General features: G+C 37.2%; 2 protein-coding genes across 8 annotated transcripts in view; one reads left to right on the forward strand and one right to left on the reverse strand.

Moving 5' to 3' along the window:
• LOC5572903 (calcium uptake protein 1 homolog, mitochondrial) overlaps positions 1 to 23,328 on the forward strand; it is a 61,501-nt gene that overhangs the window by 14,990 nt on the left and 23,183 nt on the right. Inside the window, exons 4-7 of one of the 3 annotated variants that reach the window (XM_021847040.1) lie at positions 400 to 559; positions 1,354 to 1,391; positions 2,124 to 2,135; positions 6,301 to 6,415. In XM_021847040.1, coding sequence (XP_021702732.1) covers positions 400 to 559; positions 1,354 to 1,391; positions 2,124 to 2,135; positions 6,301 to 6,415 — 325 coding nt within the window. The remainder of the gene's footprint in view (positions 1 to 399; positions 560 to 1,353; positions 1,392 to 2,123; positions 2,136 to 6,300; positions 6,416 to 23,328) is intronic. The other 2 variants (XM_001660592.2, XM_001660593.2) reach the window with 2 other exon arrangements.
• On the reverse strand, positions 10,564 to 23,316 carry LOC5572904 (carbohydrate sulfotransferase 11). 5 transcript variants are annotated; one of them, XM_021847043.1, is made up of 6 exons: positions 23,168 to 23,316; positions 21,717 to 22,374; positions 13,425 to 13,812; positions 13,093 to 13,361; positions 12,741 to 13,027; positions 10,564 to 12,680 (listed from the first exon to the last, which is right to left on the reverse strand). In XM_021847043.1, exons 2-6 carry the CDS (start codon positions 21,975 to 21,977, stop codon positions 12,551 to 12,553), a joined length of 1,335 nt encoding a protein of 444 aa, XP_021702735.1. In that variant the 5' UTR covers positions 21,978 to 22,374; positions 23,168 to 23,316; the 3' UTR covers positions 10,564 to 12,550. The 5 variants fall into 5 exon arrangements, with proteins under 5 accessions (XP_021702735.1, XP_021702738.1, XP_021702733.1 ...); XM_021847046.1 differs by having other exon boundaries at positions 21,717 to 22,030; positions 23,168 to 23,313; XM_021847041.1 differs by having other exon boundaries at positions 21,717 to 22,388; positions 23,168 to 23,313.

Consider the following 23,328-nt stretch of genomic DNA (forward strand, 5'->3'; position numbering starts at 1 on the left):
AACCAGTCCTGCATTTAGTATTATAAGAGCGTGACCACAGTGATCGCGAGAATTCAAATACATCATGCGATATGATGAAAAGAAACTACACTGTTACTCATTAACGCAACAACATTGATAAAGTTGAAAAATTCCAGTTTATAAATGCTTAATTTCTGCAGGTGTAACTTTCTTACAGTTATTTTTCTCACTATCCATGGATCATACTGCTTTTGTAAATATTGTCTTATTTCACAGCTGACATTTGTTCCCTTTTCAAATTGCTTGTTTTGATATAAGTTTAAATACACGACTCACAGTACAAAGTATACTAAAAAGCTCTTCGCGTCTTCCTCAAATATTTTTTTTTGGTTCATCCTAAGCATATGGTCTTCCAACGTTTTTATTTTCTCCGTGCAGATCATCGAGTACGAAAACCGCATCCGTCAGTACTCGACACCGGACAAGGTGTTCCGCTACTTTGCCACCATCCAGGCGCCCCAGGGTGACACCGTTGAGGTGTTCATGACTCCGATCGACTTTCTCACAAGCATGACGCCGGGAATGAAGCAACCCGATGGTATTTGAGGCTACAATTTGGCTCTAGTTGTTCGTTTTCTTCCAATTTTCGTTCCATCGTTGCTCCTTTCGTTGTATACACGGCTTCTCCCAATTTATTCGATGTACTCTCTTTTACGTCAGTTCACCGATCTAAATGGAATCTATAGATTGCTATAATTGTGGAATTAGTTGTAGTTATTTGATTTACTAATAGATTTAGTTAGCACACAGAGAAACAGATATATCTTTATTTTTAGATCCAAGAAATCATAAAGCAACATTTAAATATTCAACTTGAAAGATGGTCACATATTATTTAAATCGTGGATCGGACTATCTGTTTGCCTGTGATTAAATATTTTTGTAATGTAAGTACAGTATGGACCCAAATTTGTTAAACTTTTTTTACGGCGATCGTTTTACTGTCATCACTTTCCAATCAAACATATTGAAACTACGTATATAGACCATATCTTCAAGATGTAGACGATAGTAACACAACTATCTAACTGCTATCTAACTAAGATATCTTTTAAATATAATTTCCCTGAACTCGGGACGCCAATTTACAGATCAAAAATGGTGTTTTAAATCTAATTTTCAAAACATAAATATTTCGGGTCCAATTATGTATTTTTTCTTCAATGTCTGTGTTTGAAAAATTAGCTGAAAAAATCGGGTCCATACTGTATTGAATAACCAGTGTATGTAATTCATAGCAAATTTTGCATGTACTAACGTTCAAAAAAATGTCCCGTACATTATCTAATTCTTGTTTTCATTCCATGTGATGTTGTCTACTCCATCTGCCAGGTCTCGGATTGGATCAGTACAAGCGATACGATGCTAGGGTAAGTTGGCTTCTTTTTCTTTACTTTGTAAAAAAAATCCATTCTAGCAAATTCACTATCTCACCACTAAATCACTGACACTGTCTTATTTGAACTGTATCTACTGGTTTGATTTTTTACGTTGTGCACCAGAGTCTCAATGTTCTCTGGACGCCTCACCAGTTGCTTTCTTTTTTGCATTTTGTTCACGGTTTTTCCAACTCGGTATATGCCACCTCAAGACAGTTACACTATTTATTGCAATTCTCTTCGAGCGTTTACCTACAAACAAATAGCTCAAAATTCACCAAATTTGCCTTGTCCTGTTAGTTGTAGCATTCCTCTGATTTTGATTCTTTTGTCGATATAGTTCTTAGTGTCCTTGTCGATTTCTCCTTTTATTTCGTCGCCTCGTTTACGTTCCGCCAATTGGTCTAGTTTTTACTGTCGTTCAAGTTTATTCTAAAAGTTTTTACTTATCCATTTATACTTTTTGATTATTGGCTTTTTACCTTGGTTTTTAATTGTGTTAAACACATGTCGCTGAATGCGATTTAGTTGCCATTAACCTAAAGACCAAAAATCATCAGCTAAATTTGTCGTCAAACATAAACTTACCGCAAATATAACGTTCTCTTCTTTTCAACCTTTCCCTCTTGTTTCATTATTTAAAACCCAAAAATAATGGAAAACTTAAAACCAAACCTATGCTTCTAACACTAAAACAAATTCAAATCACTTGTGTACTTTCAGAGTATTGAAGAGGTATTAAAACCACAGAATAACTGCTACATTTTCTACTGTTTCTATTCTTCTATCTATTACTACGTTTTAACGGCTACCAGTTAATACTATTTTTCAATCCTATTCGTGCTCTTTAGTTCTTCGATCGCCTTTGATCGATCTTGCCAGTGCGCATTCCAAGATAAATCAATAGGCATTTAGCTTTACATAAGTCTAACATTATTATTGTATTAGTTCTGTCTCGTCGGTGTGCAATTGCATTTCTCAGTTAGTTTCAATTGATAAAAAAAATCGGTTACAATGCACAAAAATGAATCTTAAATATTCATGCACCAACTTCATCCATTGAGTTCGGTTTAGTTTGAATGTTAACAAGAACAATAGATGTCGTTGCACCACAACAAATTGCACATCACGCACAAAATGCTTTTTGATAATGTTTCAAGAAAGCACTGATAACACTCTGAAAGCATGCATCGATAATAGGCTTTTCCACCCGTCATAAAGTCTACATGCTGGTTTGGGCTTGAACGCGATCGAAGTTTGGAATCAGCCTTAGCTTTAGTTTTCATTTTTTAAATCTTCACGTTTTTGCATGGCTTATACCAAAGATTCTTGGCACAGCGAATTTTAAGATTGAAACTCAATCAATCTATTTTTATTCCAAGAGTCACGACAAGCGAGTCACTTATAACACTGTAATGAATTGGGTTGATGAATTTCGCCGTAAAAGATAACAACTGTCACTCGCAAACAATTAAATTTAGAAATTTAAATTGGAAAAATCGCATGACATAGATTCAATATATTCTACATATGATTTCTGTAGGAAATGTTTCAGAAATTTTTCCAGCCTCTCGACAGAAATACATATCTTGGAATGTCTAATGATTTCATTAAAAACTATTCCAAAATATGGATTCTTCCAGGAACTTTTTAGTGATCTAAAGTCTTTTTTAAGTTTGTCAGGAGATTATTGAAATGCTTACATTTAAAATTCAAATTAGTGAACAATGAACGCGATTTTTCCAGCTAATATTTCAAATACATTTTATTCTTCCTTCATGTATCTAACTTTCATTATATTTTGTATACCTCTATAATCTAGTTAACCTCCATATCGCGAAAAATGATGAAAGAGAGACCAAGTTTGCATGGAAAGTAATAGTAGTAGGAAGATCATCACAATAAAAGGTCCTCCATAAATGACAAAGCTTTTTGGAGGGGAGGGGGGTCTTCACGAATTTGTGACGATGTGTGACGAGGAGGAGGGAGAAGTCCCAACGTAGCTTTTTGAATAATTTTGGTAAAAAGAGTAGCGCTGAAAAAAATGACAAACAGTTTTTTTTTATCAAACTTCTTTGTCTGACTTATAATTTGGGTTATAAAATGATGATTCAGCTTTAAAACATTAATATGATCAGAATAAAAAAAAATTAAAAAAATTCTAATATATGAATTTTATATTGTATTCGTGTCCAAACTATTTTATTTATAAATAAACAAATTAAAAGATTAATAAATTAGCCTTATCGACTTGGAAAATACTGTTTTTGTTAACCTTAACGTTACCGGCCTCCGACAAGGCATTTTCAAACAGCTGCCATTTCGTCAATTTTCATTCGATTTTTTTGAAACTACCCTGAGTTTACTTTAAAAAGGTTTCAGTTATTTGTCATAAATGAACAATTCTGTATTCGAAACCATGTCGGAGATATTCCGGGTTGTACTGGGTTCACAAGGATGCCAAATTTGGGAAACGTAATTTTTTTTTCATTTATTGTAACTGCAATAAATGCAACTCTAAAGTTTTTATGTAAAATATAAGATAATGGTCTATTGTCATTATGGCAACATAATTCGAATAAGTGAACCGTTCCGGAACATGGTAGCCGATTCCGCCAGGGGGCCCATTCACAAATTTCATAACGCTGAAGGGGGTGGGTGGGTGTCCTCGTACTGTTACGGTTCATACAAAATTTGTAAAATACTCATACAAAAAGCGTTACGAGGGGGTGGGTGGGTGTCGAAAATGGCCTTTTTTGGCGTTATGAAATTTGTGAATAAACCCAGGGCCAGTTTGGGGACACTTCCGTTTTATGTTCAAACACTCCAGAGCACCTGACACAGGTTCTGCCAGGGCCTCTTTAAGAACATTTCCGTTTATTGTCGAAAACATACCGTGCGACGTCTCAATCTTCATGAATTCGGGAGAACATGTCAATAAACGAAGAAAAACAAATAGATGTGGCCACTCCAGATCTCCTTGCACAGATTCCTTGAGGGCCTTTTTGGGGACATTTCCGTTTTGTGTCCAAAACATACTGTGCGACGTCTCAATCTTCTTGAATTCAAAAGAACATGTTCCGAATTCAGCATTCTCCATTTATGACACATAACTGAAACTGACGTGGTTTCAAAAAAATCGAAAGGAAATTGACGAAATGGCAGCTGTTTGAAAATGTCTTGTCGGAGGCCGGTAACGTAAAGGTTAACAAGACTTAGAATCAATCGTTTTACTCTAATTCATTTTTCTGTTGGAGCTTTAATTAAAGTATACAATATACTCATTGAGGCAAGTATTAATATCATTATAGTAAGATATTTATTCAGTGCGTTCAATATTGCAAGAGATCACCACTAAGTCAACTCATCGATTTGTTTTGATATATCAATGCTCTTGATGGATCAGTCTGGATAATATTGAGGATATCAATTTCGAGTGTTATCGAAATTGTCCTATCATTCAGTTTTCAAAATCATTCGATAATTCAGCGAAAGAGAATTTTTATTATTTTATTGTTTCATTATGAGTTGTGTAAGAATATTTCAGTATAGGGAACGATGATGAAGTTTAGTTGAAATATTAATATTTGAAGATGATTGTACAAAAATCGCTGATTTTTGAAACTTCCCAAATATAAATTTTTTTTTTCTAACTGGCCACTGTTTGCTTAATGGATTTGAATTTAGAGAATAATGACGAAGATGTATTCCAAATTAAGGTATTCCGTAGATCATATTCATTGAAATCTGTTTCTTAACCACGAATGTTTAAATAAAATTCTCGAATATAAAAAAAAATTGTTGAACATTGTAAAATATTTTGAACATTGAACAGCGGTGAGTGTTGGCTTTATCATTCCGAACAAGATTTTTACCTTTTTTCAACATTTTCGACTGTAAATTTGTTTTAGGTTTAAACAACGGCAAATGTAACTTGAACAGGAGATATGTTTAATGAAACAGCAGGTGGTGTGGCAAATCAATGAAAAAATGCTACGTCATTTATGGACGGCCCCTAAAAGGCTGGTCAACTCGGGTCACACTGTCTGTCGGTTGAAGTATTAGGAATTGTTTGAAATCAATAAGCAAAATAAGTTTTTGAGCTTCAATATAATATGAAAAAACACCGGTTATCTAATCCTTGTTATATTGGAGAACAAAAAAGTGTCCGTTCCTTCCTAAATATTTTCTCAATTATATTATCATTAACCTAACTATGCTGTTATATTGAATCAATCCCATTTAAATTATGAATCAATTTAATTAAATTTAATGTTTTATTAAAATGCAACTTTTCTTCCTAGAATATCGTGATTAATTTATATTCTGCCACGTCTGATAGCAAAACTATTGCACGAGCAACCCTTGTTATTTTATTTTATATCATTTGCGTTTACCTTCCATTTCTTGCACAGTTCAAGTAGCATTTCAATATGATATGGCACACAAACCCCTTTTAGTAATCGAACGCCTCCACTGTTCCGGCTGCTGTTGACTGGTTTCCTTTCGGCGTATAGTTTGTTCGCCCCTTTTCGCTCTTGTTGTCTTCCGGTAGGCGCTATTTAAAAATAATTTTCTTATTTCCTGGATCCCAGCCCCCTGCCCTTGTACAGATACCTACCCTTACCCTTTTCCGGTCCCGTTTTGCTGCAACCTAGAGATTGACGAACCTTGTCTTCTTCCTCCCCTAGTTTTTTTTTATTTCTTTCAAAAATTACCTAAATCGACACTTTGTATGCAAGCAAAGTATAGTCTGACCTGACGTGAAAACATGATTTTCTAATTGGTGTTTTATTTTCTTCCTTGGCACGCGTCCGGCGTATTGTTCGTGCATCGCAATTTCCAACCGACTTCGAATCTGATTCGCTTTGGATTCAATGCTCGCCGGGTACGGATATAGAGCGTTTCGACCCGACTTGACTTGCACCTGGATAGTGACAGCATTTTCTACAAACTTGGAGCATACGGGCTGATATCGTTTTCCGACTACATCTTCCTGCTGACGGTGCTATCGAGTAAGTATTGTATATTTCAACAATGATTTTATTTTTTTTTATCGTGCGATTGGCGTTTGGGTAATGAGCACTTCAGTTCTATGAGAACTGGATGCAGATAAACCTAATGAAATTATGTACAATTTGATAAAGAAGTTTTGAAAAATAACCTTAGAACATTTTCGATAATTCACTTGAAATTCCTAAAGAAATCACTTGAGGAGTCTCTGAAATAATTCCTGGAGATATACTTAGATAAAATACTGGTTCAATAACTGAAATCTCTGCATGATTTCATAGAAAAAATAAACGAAAATTTCAAGCAAGAACTTCTTGAGACACTTCTTGAACAAATCTCTGAAATATTCTGTGAAGAGACTTCTAGAGGTTTTCTCAGCAGAATTTGTGATTTATCATTGAAGAAACCATAAACAAAAATCTTGGAAACTAACCTAGGAACTGTATTGATTCAATTTATAGCTTTTTAAGATCCATGGAAGAATCACAGGATGAATTCCCGAAGGACATAGAGCTTCTTGATATTTTTTAAAAGCATCTTTGTAGAAATAATTGGAGTACAACTGTACACCTGTTTCAGCACTGGGGATATGTACCGAGGAAAAACAGTTCTCAGTTCAAATTTGCAAAAATCGTGCAAAAAAGTACAGTAATTCGGGGTATCATTGATCAGCGGGGTTGATCGGAATGACTCATCTTGTAAAAAGTTCGTATCTTCATATATTGATGAAATATTTCCAGACTATGAATTGCGCTGCTCCTTCTTATATTCATGAGCTAATGAAAATTAAGATGCTTGCGAAAAATGCGTTTACTTCATGCGTAAATTCAACAACTTTTTGAAACAACGATTTCATTGATTAAGGATGACATTACCGAAGATTCATGTCTCACATAAGTTGTGCAACCGATATGAGCAAGGGGAATATGATTCCTGCTAAAAATGGCATCGCCAAAAACGATTACCTTGTCAAAACTTTCAAAAGAATGTTCAATTAGTTCAACATTAAAAAAATACTGTTAAGAATGTAGAATTTCCTTAGGAAATTGCCTACCTTTAGGCGTTTTCCACGGTTTGAGGTGTTCTGAAATTTTTAAATTACTCAAAAAGCAAATGACTTGTAAGAGTGTGGCCATCATATTCGGCTTCAGAAGCCATGATTTAAGCAAGTAACAACATTTTCAATATTACTGAAGGTTGTTTACATAAGTGATCAATGTTACCCCATATAAGCTAAATAAAAAAATCACCTAAAACATTTTTATAAACATGCTTAAATCTTTCAAGAAACAAAATACAGTATATGGTCACGAGCTATTGGTGGCAGTACTTGTTTTAAAAATATATAACTCAATGTTACCCTGGATTACGGTAACAGGAGAAATGGCTCGTCGTTCCATAAAAAATGAGGTTTTGGCGAAAAAGAAAAGGAAACTGTTTTTGAACGGCCGTGTAAAGACTGGGCTCGAAAAAAATGAGACACACAAAAATGATCACTAAAAATCATTTTAAATCGGATACTTCTCAAATTCTCAGGGATTAAATAACTATATATTAGCTATGCTTTTGTATAATTTATTTATTTCCTCCCCCAAGTTAAATGCTCGTACATTTCTCTTAACACTGCTCATGAGATCTTAGACGAGGCTTTGCCCATCTCTTTCACACAATTTCTCCCATTTTTTCTTCAAAGCTTCATCGGTTTTGAATGTTTTTCCGCTTTTCTTCAATTTCTTCTTCATTATCGCCCAAGAACTTTTCAATCGGACGAAGTTCTGGTGTATTCGGCGGGTTCGCCTCCTTCGGGACAGGCTTGCCGTAATGGCACGAAGTGAGATCAGTCTGGTATGGCGCCTTCCTGACCTTGAAAACACGTAGCTCAGCCCGCTTCATGGTTGCTGGACGAACCACTTCGTCGAATTGACCTTTTTGGGCACGTCTCGGGTGAAAAGGTTCGGGTTATGTTTAAAGTACCGTGGACCCCCGCTAATTTGAACATCTAGTCTCCGTAGAAACGTGTTTCTGGTTACCTCTTTCACTGTTTTGTTTTGATTCTGCGCTCCGTTCCACAGCGTTCCATTTCACTTTATTCTGTTTCATGAGATAAATGACGTTTGAACCATTTTTAATCTGAACGATGTGCAAATTAGCGGGGTACAGATTAAAATGTGTTAATATAAAATGTTGTCAAACCAACGGGGGTACCCGATACAGCCTTATTTTCCGTGCCTTCTCTGGGTATTCCGGTTTCGGTTTTCGGCCGCTTCCAGCGCGCTGCTCGATGGTCTTCGTCTCCTGGAACATCTTCACAACGCGGGACACGGTAAAATGATGGATTCCAAGCCTTTTACCGACCCATCTGTGCGAAGTGACAGAAATGAAATGGATTCGTTTTGTTATTTTTTGCTGCCGCATTTTGCTTGGCAGTGGAATTCGTTTTACGCGTCGCGGAGTGAAATGGATTCGTTTTATTTCTTTTTCGGCAGTGGAATTCGTGAAGCCCAAGCAAGTGGATTCGTTTTACGCGTCGTCGGAGTGAAATGAATTAGTTTTGGGTTTTTGATGATAATAAATCTTCGAGCTGTTTAGTAGAATACCTATAAGTAGATGAAAAAAACGAATTTAGTACTATACCATTTAATTCCACTAGAGTTTGTATCCGACCTCAACTGTAAGGTCGTCTTCAGTGTCGTGTATAAGTCAAGTCTAGTACACGACACTGAAGACGGCCTTACAGTTGAGGTCGAAATACGCGTATCTGTCAAAGGATCTACTTTTGGGTTTTTGTTTTCGGTTCCGCATTTTGCTTGGCAGTAGAATTTGCGAAGCCCAAGCAAGCGTATTGGTTTTTCGCGTCGCCGGAGTGAAATTAATTCGTTTTGGGTTATTGTTTTCGGTTCCGCATTTTGCTTGGCAGTGGAATTCGCGGAGTCCAAGCAAGCGGATTCGTTTTACGCGTCACCGGAGTGAAATGGATTCGTTTTATTTTTTTTCCCCTTCCGCATTTTGCTTGGCAGTGGAATTCGTGGAGGCCAAGCAAGCAGATTCGTTTTACGCGTTGCGGAGTGAAATGGATTCGTTTTGTTTTTTTTTTCGGTTTCGCAAATTACTTGGCAGTGGAATTCGCAAAGCCCAAGAAAGTGGATTCGTTTTTCGCGTCGCCGGAGTGAAATGAATTAGTTTTGGTTTTTTTTTTCGGTCCTGCATTTTGCTAAGCAGTGGATTTCGCGAAGCCCAAGCAAGCGGATTCGTTTTACGCGTCGCCGGAGTGAAACGGACTTATTTTTGTTTTTTTTTCGCTTCCGCATTTTGCTTGGCAGTAAGATTCGTGAAGGCCAAGCAAGCGGATTCGTTTTTCGCGTCGCCGGAGTGAAATTGATTTTGTTACTTCTGTTGATTCCCTGTACAATTTTGATTATTCCTGTCAATCACGAAATAGCAACTACGTATTGTAATGCTTATGCTTATATACAAAGAAAATGTTTATGAGCAATTGGAAAAACGTTTTCAATGCGATAGGAGTTTCAGAAATTTAACGCTGGCATTGAAACTGAGCTCATGGAACGTTATCATGCTAATTTTGCTCTAATAAAAATATACACGATTTAATATGTTACGCGAGAGGGTTTAGTCCATTAGCGTATACGACGACTTCTGTGCATTATCATCAGAAAAGTCTTAAGATTTATCTTGACATATTGTTGTGCTGTAAATACTGTACAAATATTTAAGAGGGGCGTCTTAACGGATAGACGGGTGGTGATTGAAAAGTGGAAGCATTACTATTACATACACCTGAATGGCGGATAAGCCACAGACGAGAGATACTGTATTTTAGGGAAGGTAAAAAAGCAATTTAATAACAAATGAATAATAGCATACGTCCTATACATGAAAATAGAAACTAACTGAAATGCGAGGAGTCCTACCGTTTTCGAGTTTGTGGGATTCATGATCATTGATCTGTTCTTCGAAAAATGCAACAAATATTCTATACGAAACACTTAAGACCTCTAATCGGGCTCTTTCGACGTTCACGATCCGTGTCCGGAAAGGACCATCCCATACAGAATGAATTTCGGGATCTAAACTGTTTTCGTAAAGGAAGTATAGATGGATCATATTCGGATGGAAATCAAAGACAACTTGCTCATTGTTTGCTCACTTCAACGTAACGACTGTAAAGATGTTCTATATCACTCTCGTCGTTTATTTCCGCTACTTGTGTTTGTTGAATCAGTCTGTTAATTTGTTTTCTTTTTTCCTCATTTTGCCTTTCTTCTCTCTTCTGCGTTCGTGAAACGGAATGTGTTTTGTATATAGCTGTTGTAAACGTTTCCAATTGGACACTTCTGTGTCTGCTTTCAATCTTTCCCATGTTTCTTTATTCGTTGGTATATGTAAATGTTTGGTAATTAGTTTATCTAAACATTTTTTTTTCGATTTCCTTATTTTACCATAGCATATCTGTCGTATATATACATACGTTTATGTGTTGTGTGTTTTCGTTATCAATGATAGTTGTACAATTTTGTGAATATTTGTGAAACTAATAGTGGGGGTCGTGAAACTAAGTTTGTTTCTTTTCTTTAATGTTTTGCTATAATCTCGCTTAGTTTGTAAATACAAGGTACATTGTTGACAGCGACATTGAACGATACAGTTTGTTTTCTTCTTCAAATTTCTTGTGTAACCATTTTTATAATTTTGTTTTTTTTTTTGTGAGTGTGGGTGTTTAAACAAAAATTGTTTTTAAGTTCGTGTAAAATTTTCGTCTTACCGTGAAACGAAATTTTGAAATACGTTGGGTCGAAAATTTAGACTCGTTTTTTTTCCTTCTTGTTAGTATTGTTGGTTTTTGTTTCACAGATTCAAATATCAATATAAAAATAGATGCTTTCCGAAACAGTTTTGGTTTTTCGTTCAATTTAAACATTCACATAGAATATGGTGAGACTAACGTTCGTATCTGTGTATAACTAACTCGAGCAGATCGTTTTTCTTTTCAATATAGTTTATTCCTATAACAACTTGATTGGTGAATTTCGTTAGCGAGTTTGCTTATATCTGGTGCTGGGCCATCAATACGACACATAATAGAATTAATTTAGAGCATCCGTTGGTATCCAGAATTTCTGGGGAGTTTACAATCGGATCTATTCAGTTCGAATCCGGATATACTATAGCACACATTATATTAGAAGCCTTAACGGAATGGCTGGTGAAGACAATCAATATATACTTACTTTTTGGCACTTTATCCACATCAGATCGATTTCTGTAGCAATTTCGAGAATATATTCAAGAAGAATGTAAAAGCTATCACAAGAAGCCAGCGCTGACACGTGATCAAGAATTGGGGATTAGTGCATACATCCTTAAACTAGATTCAGCACTTTTAATAGCACGGGTGCTTTGCGATATAATTAATTAGATTCCTTTGTTCTCCCGGTTGTGGAATGTCACATGTGTTTTCGTTGCAACATCGCATGTAACCTGTTCACAGGGGATCGTCCCACTTGAAAAATTTGGGAGAGTCCTTTGGCTCTTCACAGACAGTATGCTACTCATTCATCAAACTTGTGTACGTAAAATATCTATCACATCAAATTAGTGGGTTGGCCTTTTGTATGGTGATAATTAATTATACATTCTATTGCTGCTGGGGGAGTTAATTTTTGCAAATATTTTGTCATTCTTCGAAGAGTAGGTGGGATTAGTCCTATTATGTTTGTTTTGTGGTATGGTTCAAATTCAATGAGTTCACTTGTTTTTTTTGTTTCTGGTTCATTAACATATGATAAGAAACTAACCTACGAAAATAACCGTTAACTTTTCTTGTTTGTTCTGATTTCTTCGTTTATCAAAAATATATGAATTTATGTATAGGCTATTCTAACAACACTTGACAATAAACGAACATCGAATGGAGTTTGTTAATATTTGTGTTTTTTTCTTATCTATGTTTCCTAAAGATAATGTTCACATTGCTATCCTAGCCTTGAAGTCTTGTGTTCATGCTTGCTTGTATGCATCTGTATTCTTTTAGCTCATTCTCATTCTACTTTGTGGTCTGGGGCTGGATATATTCTGAACGACGTGCATACCTTTGGGCCAACGGCTATCATTTATCGCTGTTATCCTTCCTCTATTGAATCTTGCACATAGCTATAATATTTTGTGCTATTGTAACCAAACAGCTCGAAATCGAGTTGATATATTTCTAGCACTTCTGTCAGAAGCCGCTCATCGATCTGGGAGAAGTATCTGGTAGTAAAGCAAAGACATTAGACATGTTTGAGTTCCATAATGTTCAACTGATCTCACCTTGGTGTCAGATTCCGTGTATTGCTCGCCGCACGATTGGTGATCGTACGCATGCGACTACGGGGTAGCTTATTCAGAAGCAACGTCTCCAAACCTGCCTGCCGTATGATGTACTCACTATCCCTCTGAAACGTCTCTACTTTGGCTATCAAGGTAAAGTTGATGCTGCACGGTGTGCAGAATGAATACACTGGACTCCAGTGCTCATCGAACCTTCCACCGCTCTTGTAATGTGCAACTAAAAACTCCAAAAATTCCCGAAATGTTGGCCCCTTGGGATATTTACGCTGTAAAAAAAAAAAATAAATAAATAAATAAATCTAGAATCCTCCAAAAGTGTGAAATGACTCACCGAAACCGGTTTGCTGCCTTCTTTGGGTTTCTTGCGGAATCGCTTGACGATCTGTTCGCCCAACAGTTTGTAGTACTTATTACGACAACCCTCCAATTTATTCCGATAGGCCGACACCAATCGTTCGAACGGCTCTCGCACTATCAGAAACGAAATTGTGTTCGAGAGATAATCGTTCAGTTCCGCAGTAGATGGCCGTGGGAACCGTTTTCGCGCCAGATCGATTGGCGAAGATCGCGTTCGCTGTAGAAACCGGATGTCGTAACCACCTACGGGAAACACAATTTTTTCCATGAATGAATAACCTTTTTGAGCGTAACGTTGTTGCTTACCCAGTAAGTTAAAATAGTACATCCAAGTGCTGCTCGCTGCTTTAAAAATATTACACCAAGCCAGTCCGTGGCCTGGGGAAATGAAAAACTCCCAAGCATTGGGTGGATACTTCCCGATGATTCGATGATCGGCGCAGACGTTCCACAGTACCGATCGCCGCTCGTTGAAATCCGCCTCAGCAGCGGCGTTCAGTTCTTCGGAGTACTCATACACCGGATTCAGGGTGGAGTGATTTTCAGCGATGGCTACTGCCAGCTGCTTCTGATCACTGTCGGCTGATTCCCTGGAGGATGCATGCTGACTCGCAACTGCCCAGTGGTTGTGGTGTTTGTGATGAAGGGCACTTTTCGCTGGACGAGCTAGCCGACCTTCTGCGGGGGGTTTGTGCTAGAAGGAAAGATTTTCATGTTTTGTTAATATCTAAAATACGGTGTTATAAATCAGTATATCTGTAATAAGTTTATACTAGTAACAATAAATGTAACATATGTGATCGATGTCTCTAAAGCGACTTTCTCCATTTCATTTGAGTATTTTTTTATTGCATCTTTCCTACATTCGTGTTGAGTATTCGCTTCTTGCTCTCTCTACGCTCTTTCTACCTTTCAGTGCTGGGAATGGTAATAGTAGTAGGCTTGAATTTCGTTAAAATCACGTGGCTCTTCCTAGTACAGTAGTTCAAAAACGTGAATCTCATCAAGTAGCCTATGTTGAATGCATGAATTTTCTAAATCATCAGTGCTTCAAATGCGGGAAATGCAGCAGGAAATAGAACATTTTTCTACAGTAATTTTGGGTTACCCTTAGCAACAGGTGTTTTGCTACGTTCAAGGCTTTTTGCCTTAAGTCACGGTAAAAAGAAGCAAGGTATCATACTCCAAAAAATGACATTTGGCAGTGACGTCATTCCTATCGCAAACTCGAACGAGTGCAAAAGAAAGCAAGACCTGCACTCCTTTACTATCTTCAAGGCTTCATGCTTGCCGATAGGAATGACGACACATGTTTTGATGGAAAATCGTTGTTTACACGTGGGAACAGCCTACCTTGTTGTGTATACCGTGCCTACAGCAGCGATGGGCGTGAATTCCACAGACTTCGCTGACTGTTATTTGCTTTGCTTGGCTACTGTAGAGTGATTTTCAAGTTTTTTCCAACCCTAAGTATGACTTTCTGAACAGAAATATATTAATGAACTAAAACGTGCTGATGATCTAAGAGGAGATCTAAAAGTATCAACTGTCATAGGTAGATGAAGTTGTCGACAAAACCATAGATAGGAAAACTGATATTATCTATCTAATATATCTACGATTTTTGAGGGTTGTGCGTCTTACAAAAGTCTACGCTATAACGGCTCAAGATGTACAGCGCACAGGTGAGCCTGGGAACCAGCTTTATCGTAATATTATGCCATATGAAACCTGGGATCTAAGGGGTATTTGTTAGTGATTTCAATACTGTTAGACTGGTTAGTTAGAGATCTGAAGTAAACCTAATAAAATCTCTAGAATAAATTCCTTCTAAATTGTCTACATTAATTTCCTTAGTAACTCATCGAAAATGTCATCAAAAGTATGTTATTTATAGTATTTGGGATTTTTGAAGTAAAAACACATTTTATTTTAATAAATTCTCAGAAGAAAAAAAAACAATGTAAATGCATCTTTTTAGATACATCTATATGTTTTAATTTAATGTATAATTTTTATTTAAATTTCAAAATACTTGCTTCATACTGAGATATTTATATTAAAATTTATCGGGGCAACTTTCTTAAGGTGATTATAAAACGAAGCCACACTTTGAATTTTCAAGTGCACAAGATTGGAGAATCTGACAACAGTTCACGTTGAAAATCAATCAAATTACTTGCTTGCTGGTGGTGACCAAGGGGATAAATTTTCAACGTGGATCGCTGTTTGGTTCTCAAGTCTTGTGCTCTTGAAAATTTGAGGTGTGGCTTCGTTCTATAATCACCTTAAGGGCCGCAAGTCATTTTGATGATATTTCCTCCCTGAATTCTGAAAAAGATTAATTCACAGAGTGTTCTGGAAAGCCCAAACAAGACGCTTCGTTTTCGGAACGCCGGGAGTTTGGTTTTCGTTTCGCGGGTTTTACTGGGCAGTGTTTTGGAAAGCCCAAGCAAGACGTTTCGTTTTCGGGACGCCGGGAGTTTGGTTTTCGTTTCGCGGGTTTTGCTGGGCAGTGTTTTGGAAAGCCCAAGCAAGACGTTTCGTTTTCGGGACGCCGGGAGTTTGGTTTTCGTTTCGCGGGTTTTGCTGGGCAGTGTTTTGGAAAGCCCAAGCAAGACGTTTCGTTTTCGGGACGCCGGGAGTTTGGTTTTCGTTTCGCGGGTTTTGCTGGGCAGTGTTTTGGAAAGCCCAACCAAGACGTTTCGTTTTCGGGACGCCGGGAGTTTGGTTTTCGGTTCGCGTGTGTTGGAAATCCCAAGCAAGACGGTTCGTTTTCGAGGCGCCGAGAAGTTTTGCTGGTCACGCTGTGTGAGTGCGAGTGTTCAGTCAAGGATGGATTACCAACTGGTGAGCTCGTTTCATGCTTATGATAACACATTTTTTCATGTAAACGTTATTTTTTTGTAATATTCAATCAAACTTTGTATGGTTCGTCACTACAAGTGTCGGCATTATGCCTGTTTTATACAATTCTAGTAAACATAGAAACTTTTTGACATAACTTAAAATATTTTTTGAATTGTTCGGCATTATGAATGTCGACGTTTATTTTGAAACTTCTACCAAAAACTTTTCTTCTTGAGGCATAAATGTTCAGTAATACTTTTATGTAATTTTCAAACAAACTATGTATGGTTCTTCACTACAAGTGTCGGCATTATTCCTGTTTCATATTATTTTAAACATACGCATAGGTATATATTTTTGTTCGCCATTATTAAAAAACTTTTTTTGAATGGTTCGACATTACAGATGTTGACGTTTATTTCAAATCTTCTACCAAAAACTTTTTGAGACAAAACTAAAAACTAGCTTTAAGTATAAACCGTATTTTTCCTCCTTATCCATGGATCGCATCACCGACCAAAGGTGACTCCCAGATCTTTTCCTTCTCCACTAATAAACACCCTTCCCGTGGTGATTGTGGAGATGCAGAGGTATTCTCGGTCTCTAGAAGCAACAATCATTACACCTTAACATTCCTTCCCCATCCCAACTGACTGTAAGGACTTGGCCGGCGCCGTTATTGATCAATAATATTAGAGCTGCTAAAATTGCACTCCGAGAGTAAGCGGAAACTCCCATCCCTTATTAATTTGGATCGCAGTGCAATTATTACCAGCTCCGATCAATCACGGAGTAGCAACCATTGACATGTACAGTCAGTCTATGCTATGCTATGCTATGCTATGCTATGCTGAATTCTGAAAAAGATTAATTCACAAGTCCAATTATTGTTTGAGGTTATCTATAGGAACTTGGTTTCAGAAAAGGCTGAAAATAGAAAATTAGACAGTTCAAATCCTGTGTGCACGAAGGACATTTCTTTTCAGTCGTAGAGCTAGAAAAATGCTGTTTGCTAAGGCCGCTCAAAATATTTGGCCCAAGTCAAACGCAAATAGTTCACATCACATCAGGCAAACTTGTTCTTTATGAATGATCTTGAATCATTTAGGAATGCTCATTTTATCTTGGTTGCATAGAGGCATGCCTTCAATGTTTTTATGGATGATATGCGGACACTATGTATAAATAGGCTTACCAGATGATATCCTTTGGGAGAACATGTCCTCATTTTCGATCACATGTCCTCCCGTCCTTTTTGGGCAGAAAATGGCTACTTTTTTCAAAGTGAGCAAATATCAATTCTTCACTTTTAACATTTCTGATGGAATGTTAACATTTCTAGCTTGAATGAACTTCGGTAAAAGTCTATGAAATTAAGTGAAGCAAGTCTTCACCAAACACTCAAGTCTGAACCGCATCACTGTTGTTCAGAATTTTCAATATGTTTATGCGTTAAATGTTTACATTTTTGAAGCTCTTGTTGGACTATAATGTTCGTATATGATACATACCACCAGCATACCAAATACCATTTCTAAGATTGTACCGTTATTTCGAATTTTATGAAATTAAATGTACCATTACCCAGAATGACATTACTCTAGAGTAATTAAATTTGGAATTGTGGTCAGTTCAGGGAGCTGTTCTGAGTGATGGGAATTAGCTTTATGTAATACAGGTTTTCGTGAAGGATCAATTGTTATTGCGCTGTTGCATCCATTTACTAAGTAAAAAGCCAAGAGATTGATCTCTGGACCAGGAAATGCCTAAACTTCTCTACAATCAGCTGGGGGTGGGGCATTTCACTTACGTTTCTAAATGAACGTTTCGCATGTAAACGCAGACGTTAAGACGCATAAGAACAGAACAATAATGAGGATTCTCTTCTTTAAAATGTTTCCTGTTCATATGAAACTGCTTTACGTGAAACGTCTATGATACTACGAGGCCTTATGCGAAACGTCTTTATGTGAACGTTCTTATGCGAAACATTTTTCTACTAATTGCGCTAACCCAGGGTATCTTGATGTCGTAAAAAAATGAAAGTCCTCTTTTTTGAAAGTCAGTCACTCAAAATATTTATCCTCCTTTCCAAAATATTCATCTGGTAAGCCTATGTATATAACATATAATCCTAGGGAAATCGCTAGATTTATTACTAAAGAATTCCATACACCAAATCTTGGAAAGGTCCAAGGTAACTAAAAGGAAGGTAGTTCAATGTGTGAAAGCACTCATTCCGCTATATTGGAAATGCGTATGACAGCTGGCCAGCTTATTTTGATGAGACAGACAAGCAGTCATGAAATTGAACTAATAGTTTGGTGGCAAGTTTTGCCTACAATGAAATCACCTCACAGACTAAATGGATAAAATTCACTTCAAGAATGATTCAATGAAAATTAACACTTCAGTCGTCGCGCTGTTGTATTTTGTACAACACTGTTGACAAAACCTCGCTTTCCGTTCACAATAGCAGCGCGGTAGTTCTGATGGTGGCAAACCGCGCGATGACTGGAAGGTTAAATTCACATTTTTTCTTGAAGCTCACTTCTTAAGTCTGAAGTCTGAAAAGAGTTTTTTTTTAAGTCCGATTTATTTACATGCTAAATGACAAATAATACGGTCCGAATACACTCCACTACGTATCCTCAACAGTTCCTTTCGAAACTCGTTGGATTGCACATTCTGAACCAGATGCGATTATTTTGAACTCTTGGCTCTTGGCTTCGCCTTAAACACCGAAAACCCGCTGGAATATGTGCAGCTAAGTGGTCATACTTTAATGTTTTAATCAACATCTGCAGGTTGTTCAATATACCTTGGTATAAACCTTGAAGGATGTCTAGAAAATAATAACTGATTCAAATAGAACCGATGAAATATTTTAATAGGAATTTATGAACTTGAATTATTTTTTGAAAAACTTTTGTATTGTAATGTACTGTATCAGGTATCAGAAGGCCGGCTCCAGAGGCACGTTCCCCGCCATTTGGGAGATTTGTGCCAGAGATTGTTGAGGATTCCATTGGAGAAGTTCTTGTGGCACGTTTAAAACAGTATTGAAAACGATTCACGCAAAACCGAGTTCTTCTGGACCAAAACATAATTTGAGTAAGTTTTATACGTCTCTCAAATCGCAACTGTGCCGAATTGTTCTTATTTTTCATAAGTTTTAGGACAAAAATTATTGCTCGATATTGCCAATCATCCATGTGTTCCACAGATGTAAGAAAAATAAGAAGAAACCCCAGTACATAAGCAATTTTTCATCATGTGGAAAAAACTCAAATTAGGGCGTCTGAGCCCATGATAAAAGCAATAGGTTGAGGAATAAACTATCCCAAAAAAAAGCGATTTTCTGATCTGAATAAGTCATTCGGATGCTTTTCTATTTAGTTTTACGTAAACAATAATCTTAGAATGATAAAATCATTAAAACTTTAAAGCACTTCTCCATTATTGGAAATGTTCCAGTAATAGTAGTATTTCCTATCTTCTGTTCCTATAATAGTGGTTTACATTGATTTCCCATTAAGACTCACTATTATAGAATCGCATCATTATCACCGTCGAACGGGGTGACTTGCGACACTTTTCAACTTTGTTTCTTCGAAAACCTCTAGGAGTCAGATGTCCAGAGCAAACATATTAAGGTATCTTTATTGAAATTGCTTGATAGATTCTTTTTGGAATACTTAGAACATCTTCGAAACGATTCCTTATGGAATTTATAGAATTTTCTTGGAAAATGCTTCGAAAAATTTAAAAGTTATCCTAAGAGAAACTACTGTACGATTATTACCCTTCTTATAAGTTGTCGTTTTCTGTCCTACATGCTTGATCCAATCTACTGAAAAGTTTTCACTCACTTAGGAACTTAATGGAACTGCTAAAATGAGGAACTCTGTTACTTATTAGCATAGTATTAAGTCAAAATAAGAGTAGCGTTTTGACTCATATTCCGAACACTTAAGGTCAACAGTGACTTCAAATCCATCTGATTTTTACGTAAAAGTATGGAACAAAATTTTGATTCAAATGCCGAACACTGTGTTCATTCTGTCTCATATTCCGAACACCTTGATTCAAATTCCGAACAGCACGAATAAATCGTATTAAAATGAATAATTTCGCAAGTAAATTTATTTGAGCTTGTTCTACTGGTCTCAAACTAGAGAATCACCACTACTCCCGCGGAATAAATTAAATTGGAGACAATAAAATTTAATTGCAATTGACTACCATTTCCTTGTTATTTAATGACATATTTCAGCGAAACATTTCAACCAAATCGCCATACAAAAACCGAGTGTTTGGAATATGAGTCTGTTCGGAATTTGAGACAAAACGGTAACACTAACTAATTTTGTTTGTAAAAAAAGGAATGAAAAGCCGATCATCAATTGCCATCAGTGCATCAGTTTTTGCTCATTTACGACAAATGTTGGGTTCATACATTTATTAATATACTGTTTTTATAGCACAATGTAGCTTTTCTTGGAAAAATGGATATGTTACTGCATATAAATGTTGCTTTATCCGCTGCACTGTGAACACTTTAATGGAATTCTTTGAGAGATCTTCGGAACCATCGTCCATCCTTCGGGGATTGATTTTTTATTAGATAAATAAATAGTAGTTTTGTGCCTTCCTTAGCCGAGTGGTTAGAGTCCGCGGCTACAAAGCAACGTTATGCTTAAGGTATCTGGGATCGATTCCAGGTCGGACCAGGATCTTTTCGTAATGAAAATTTCCTTGACTTCCCTGAACATAGAGTATCATCGCACCTGCCACACGATTTACGAATGCAAAAAATGGCAACTCTGGCAAAGAAAGTTCTCAGTTAATAACTGTGGAAGTGTTCATTGCACTAAGCTGAGAAGCAGGCTCTGTCCCAGTAAGGACGTAATGCCAAGAAGAAAAATAAGAAATAATAGTTCTGCAGACAAGATCCTTGGCACAATTGTCGGGAATTTCGTAATAATGTTTCTTGGTAGATTTTTTGAAAGATCCGTTTTGGATTCTCGCAGCAATCTTCGAATGGTTAATGATAAGATCTTTGGCAGAATCCTGATGTTCAGTTGGACCCCAAGAATTCCTCAAGAAATGTATGATGACAATCATTCGAAAAATAGTAAAACAAACTCCTTAACTGCTCATACTCGCTTAACAGTCTCATTTATATAGGAAATCCCATAGAACATGGGACTGTTATGCGAGTAGTGGCAGTTAAGGTCACAGCTTGATATTTCAAGATCACAACTTCAAAGAAAAGAGAATAGTTTGCGCTGAAAATTTGACTAGTGATGACCACTCGATTTTTGGCTTCGATTTTTTTTTCACCATAGTGACGGCTTCACTGGACGTCAAAGCAAACCAAAAATAATATTAAAGATGATTGGATTGAAATTCTCGCTTTTTCGACCAATTTTTGATGTTCGTAATACCATTTGATTTACCGTAATTACCAATAGTCTAACATTTTCAAGCAAGATTTGTGTTCACAAACCAATGTTCTGGACATAACAATAATCGTCTGTTAATAAAATCCAATCTATAACTGAATTATTCCTTCCAAACTTGTATTTGCCAATTTCTCCAGAGTTAGTTGGGAATAATACTTAACACGTGCGTTCTTTACTTTTGGTATTATACTCAACTGAGAAGTTCAAATTTTGAAAAAATAATCCCATAGTATTAGAATTTTCTTAAAACTATTAAGCTTAAAAATAAGCTTTTACTCACCGCTTCACTCTTGACGCCAGCCTTCATCCGGTTCGAAGAAAATGCCGTCATCGATTCACGTAGCAGCAACACGAAGTACAGCCCGAACACCACGAACAACAGCATCACCTTAAGGCAGAGATAGAACCGCCTCCGGTTGAGCTTGATGGGCATCAGATTCATCTTACGTTTCTTCTGATGCTGCTGATAATGGTATTGGTGGTGGTGGCGATTTTGATGATATTGTTGATAACTTTTCTGCTGCTGGCCGTGGCTGGCCATACTGAATCACTCTACAGCACCGCACACTAGTCACTGTCGTCAAGTCGAGTAAACTGCAGTCGGAAAAATGACACCCAATCACTCCGGTACCGATAACACGCATTTTATGTTCTGTTGGCGGTGCTTCAGTCTACCGACCACAGAACGGAGAAGCTTGCTCTTCTTTTTTTTTATTTGCGAAGGATCCTCTGTGGAGATGGATGGAGCCCCGTATCCGCAAGGGGTCTCAAGTTTCTATGCACACACTTTTCACATTTCCTCATCGCGCCATTCCGCTGCAGATCGATGATTCCGATGGCGACGTTACTACTGACTTCTTAGTTTTCCACAAAAGCACCAACGATTAATGATGAATCAGTGGGAAAATCGATTATCACTTGTTACAGCCATTCTTTCGCTAGAAACCGATTCCTGTCCAGGAAATGAAATGAAATGAAGCAACTATCAGCATTGACTGTGTGAATTACAAGATACCATGTACATGTACTCGACTTTGTATGAACACTGCCCAACCACTATCTGCAAGGACTCACGAAAAATCACAATATTTTACAATTTTCATTTCCATTTGGGTAAAACAGAAGTAGTTTCAAGACAGGAGCAATTAACCAAGTGCTATCATTGTTTTCCCCACTTTCCCTTTCCACCACGAAGTACGGAAAACAGGACGTTTCTTTGTTTCACTCGATCCCTGCCAACGAGCGTCGGGAAAAACTGAACGTGTTTGACATTTGAACTTGGTATCTTCAACTCAGCCACCATTCACTAAATGTAGCTACATTTTCACTTCCGAACGAGGAATAAAAATAATGGCCCAGCAAGAAATCCCACTGAACCAGTTATACATTCTGACCCAAACGACTTGGCCAAATGATGAGCACAACGAAACTACTCCTACTTCACTGCACTATTCACAAACCACCCATCGGCTCTCCAGACCTGGCTGTGTTAATGACGACGCTGATGGAGGAAAATCCTCGGGTTTAAAAATAGAACTCACAAAAGGATGATGATAAAACCACAAAAAATAATAACAGCAGCACCAATTGGGTAAAGAAACACCACGAGCAGATTTCTGCCTTCCTGACAAGTGCACACACATCTACATACTATATCTATAAAGGCGTCCTTGATGGCGGTCTGTTTGGGCTAGGTTGCCACATTCCTCTTCACCGAACTCGAATACCTACCTATTGGAAGGAAACTAAACTTGAAAAATTTCCTGACGGGAAAAGTGATGGCGTACACCTTGTTGAATGCAATCGCGAAAACGGAATAAAGTTCATTCCTATCCTGATTGCTGCTTTTCACTTGAATCGTGCAGCACATGTTTAACCGAAGCGTACATAGG

Source organism: Aedes aegypti, chromosome 2 (assembly GCF_002204515.2).
Source record: "Aedes aegypti strain LVP_AGWG chromosome 2, AaegL5.0 Primary Assembly, whole genome shotgun sequence".
NCBI classification, from domain to species: Eukaryota; Metazoa; Arthropoda; class Insecta; order Diptera; family Culicidae; genus Aedes; species Aedes aegypti.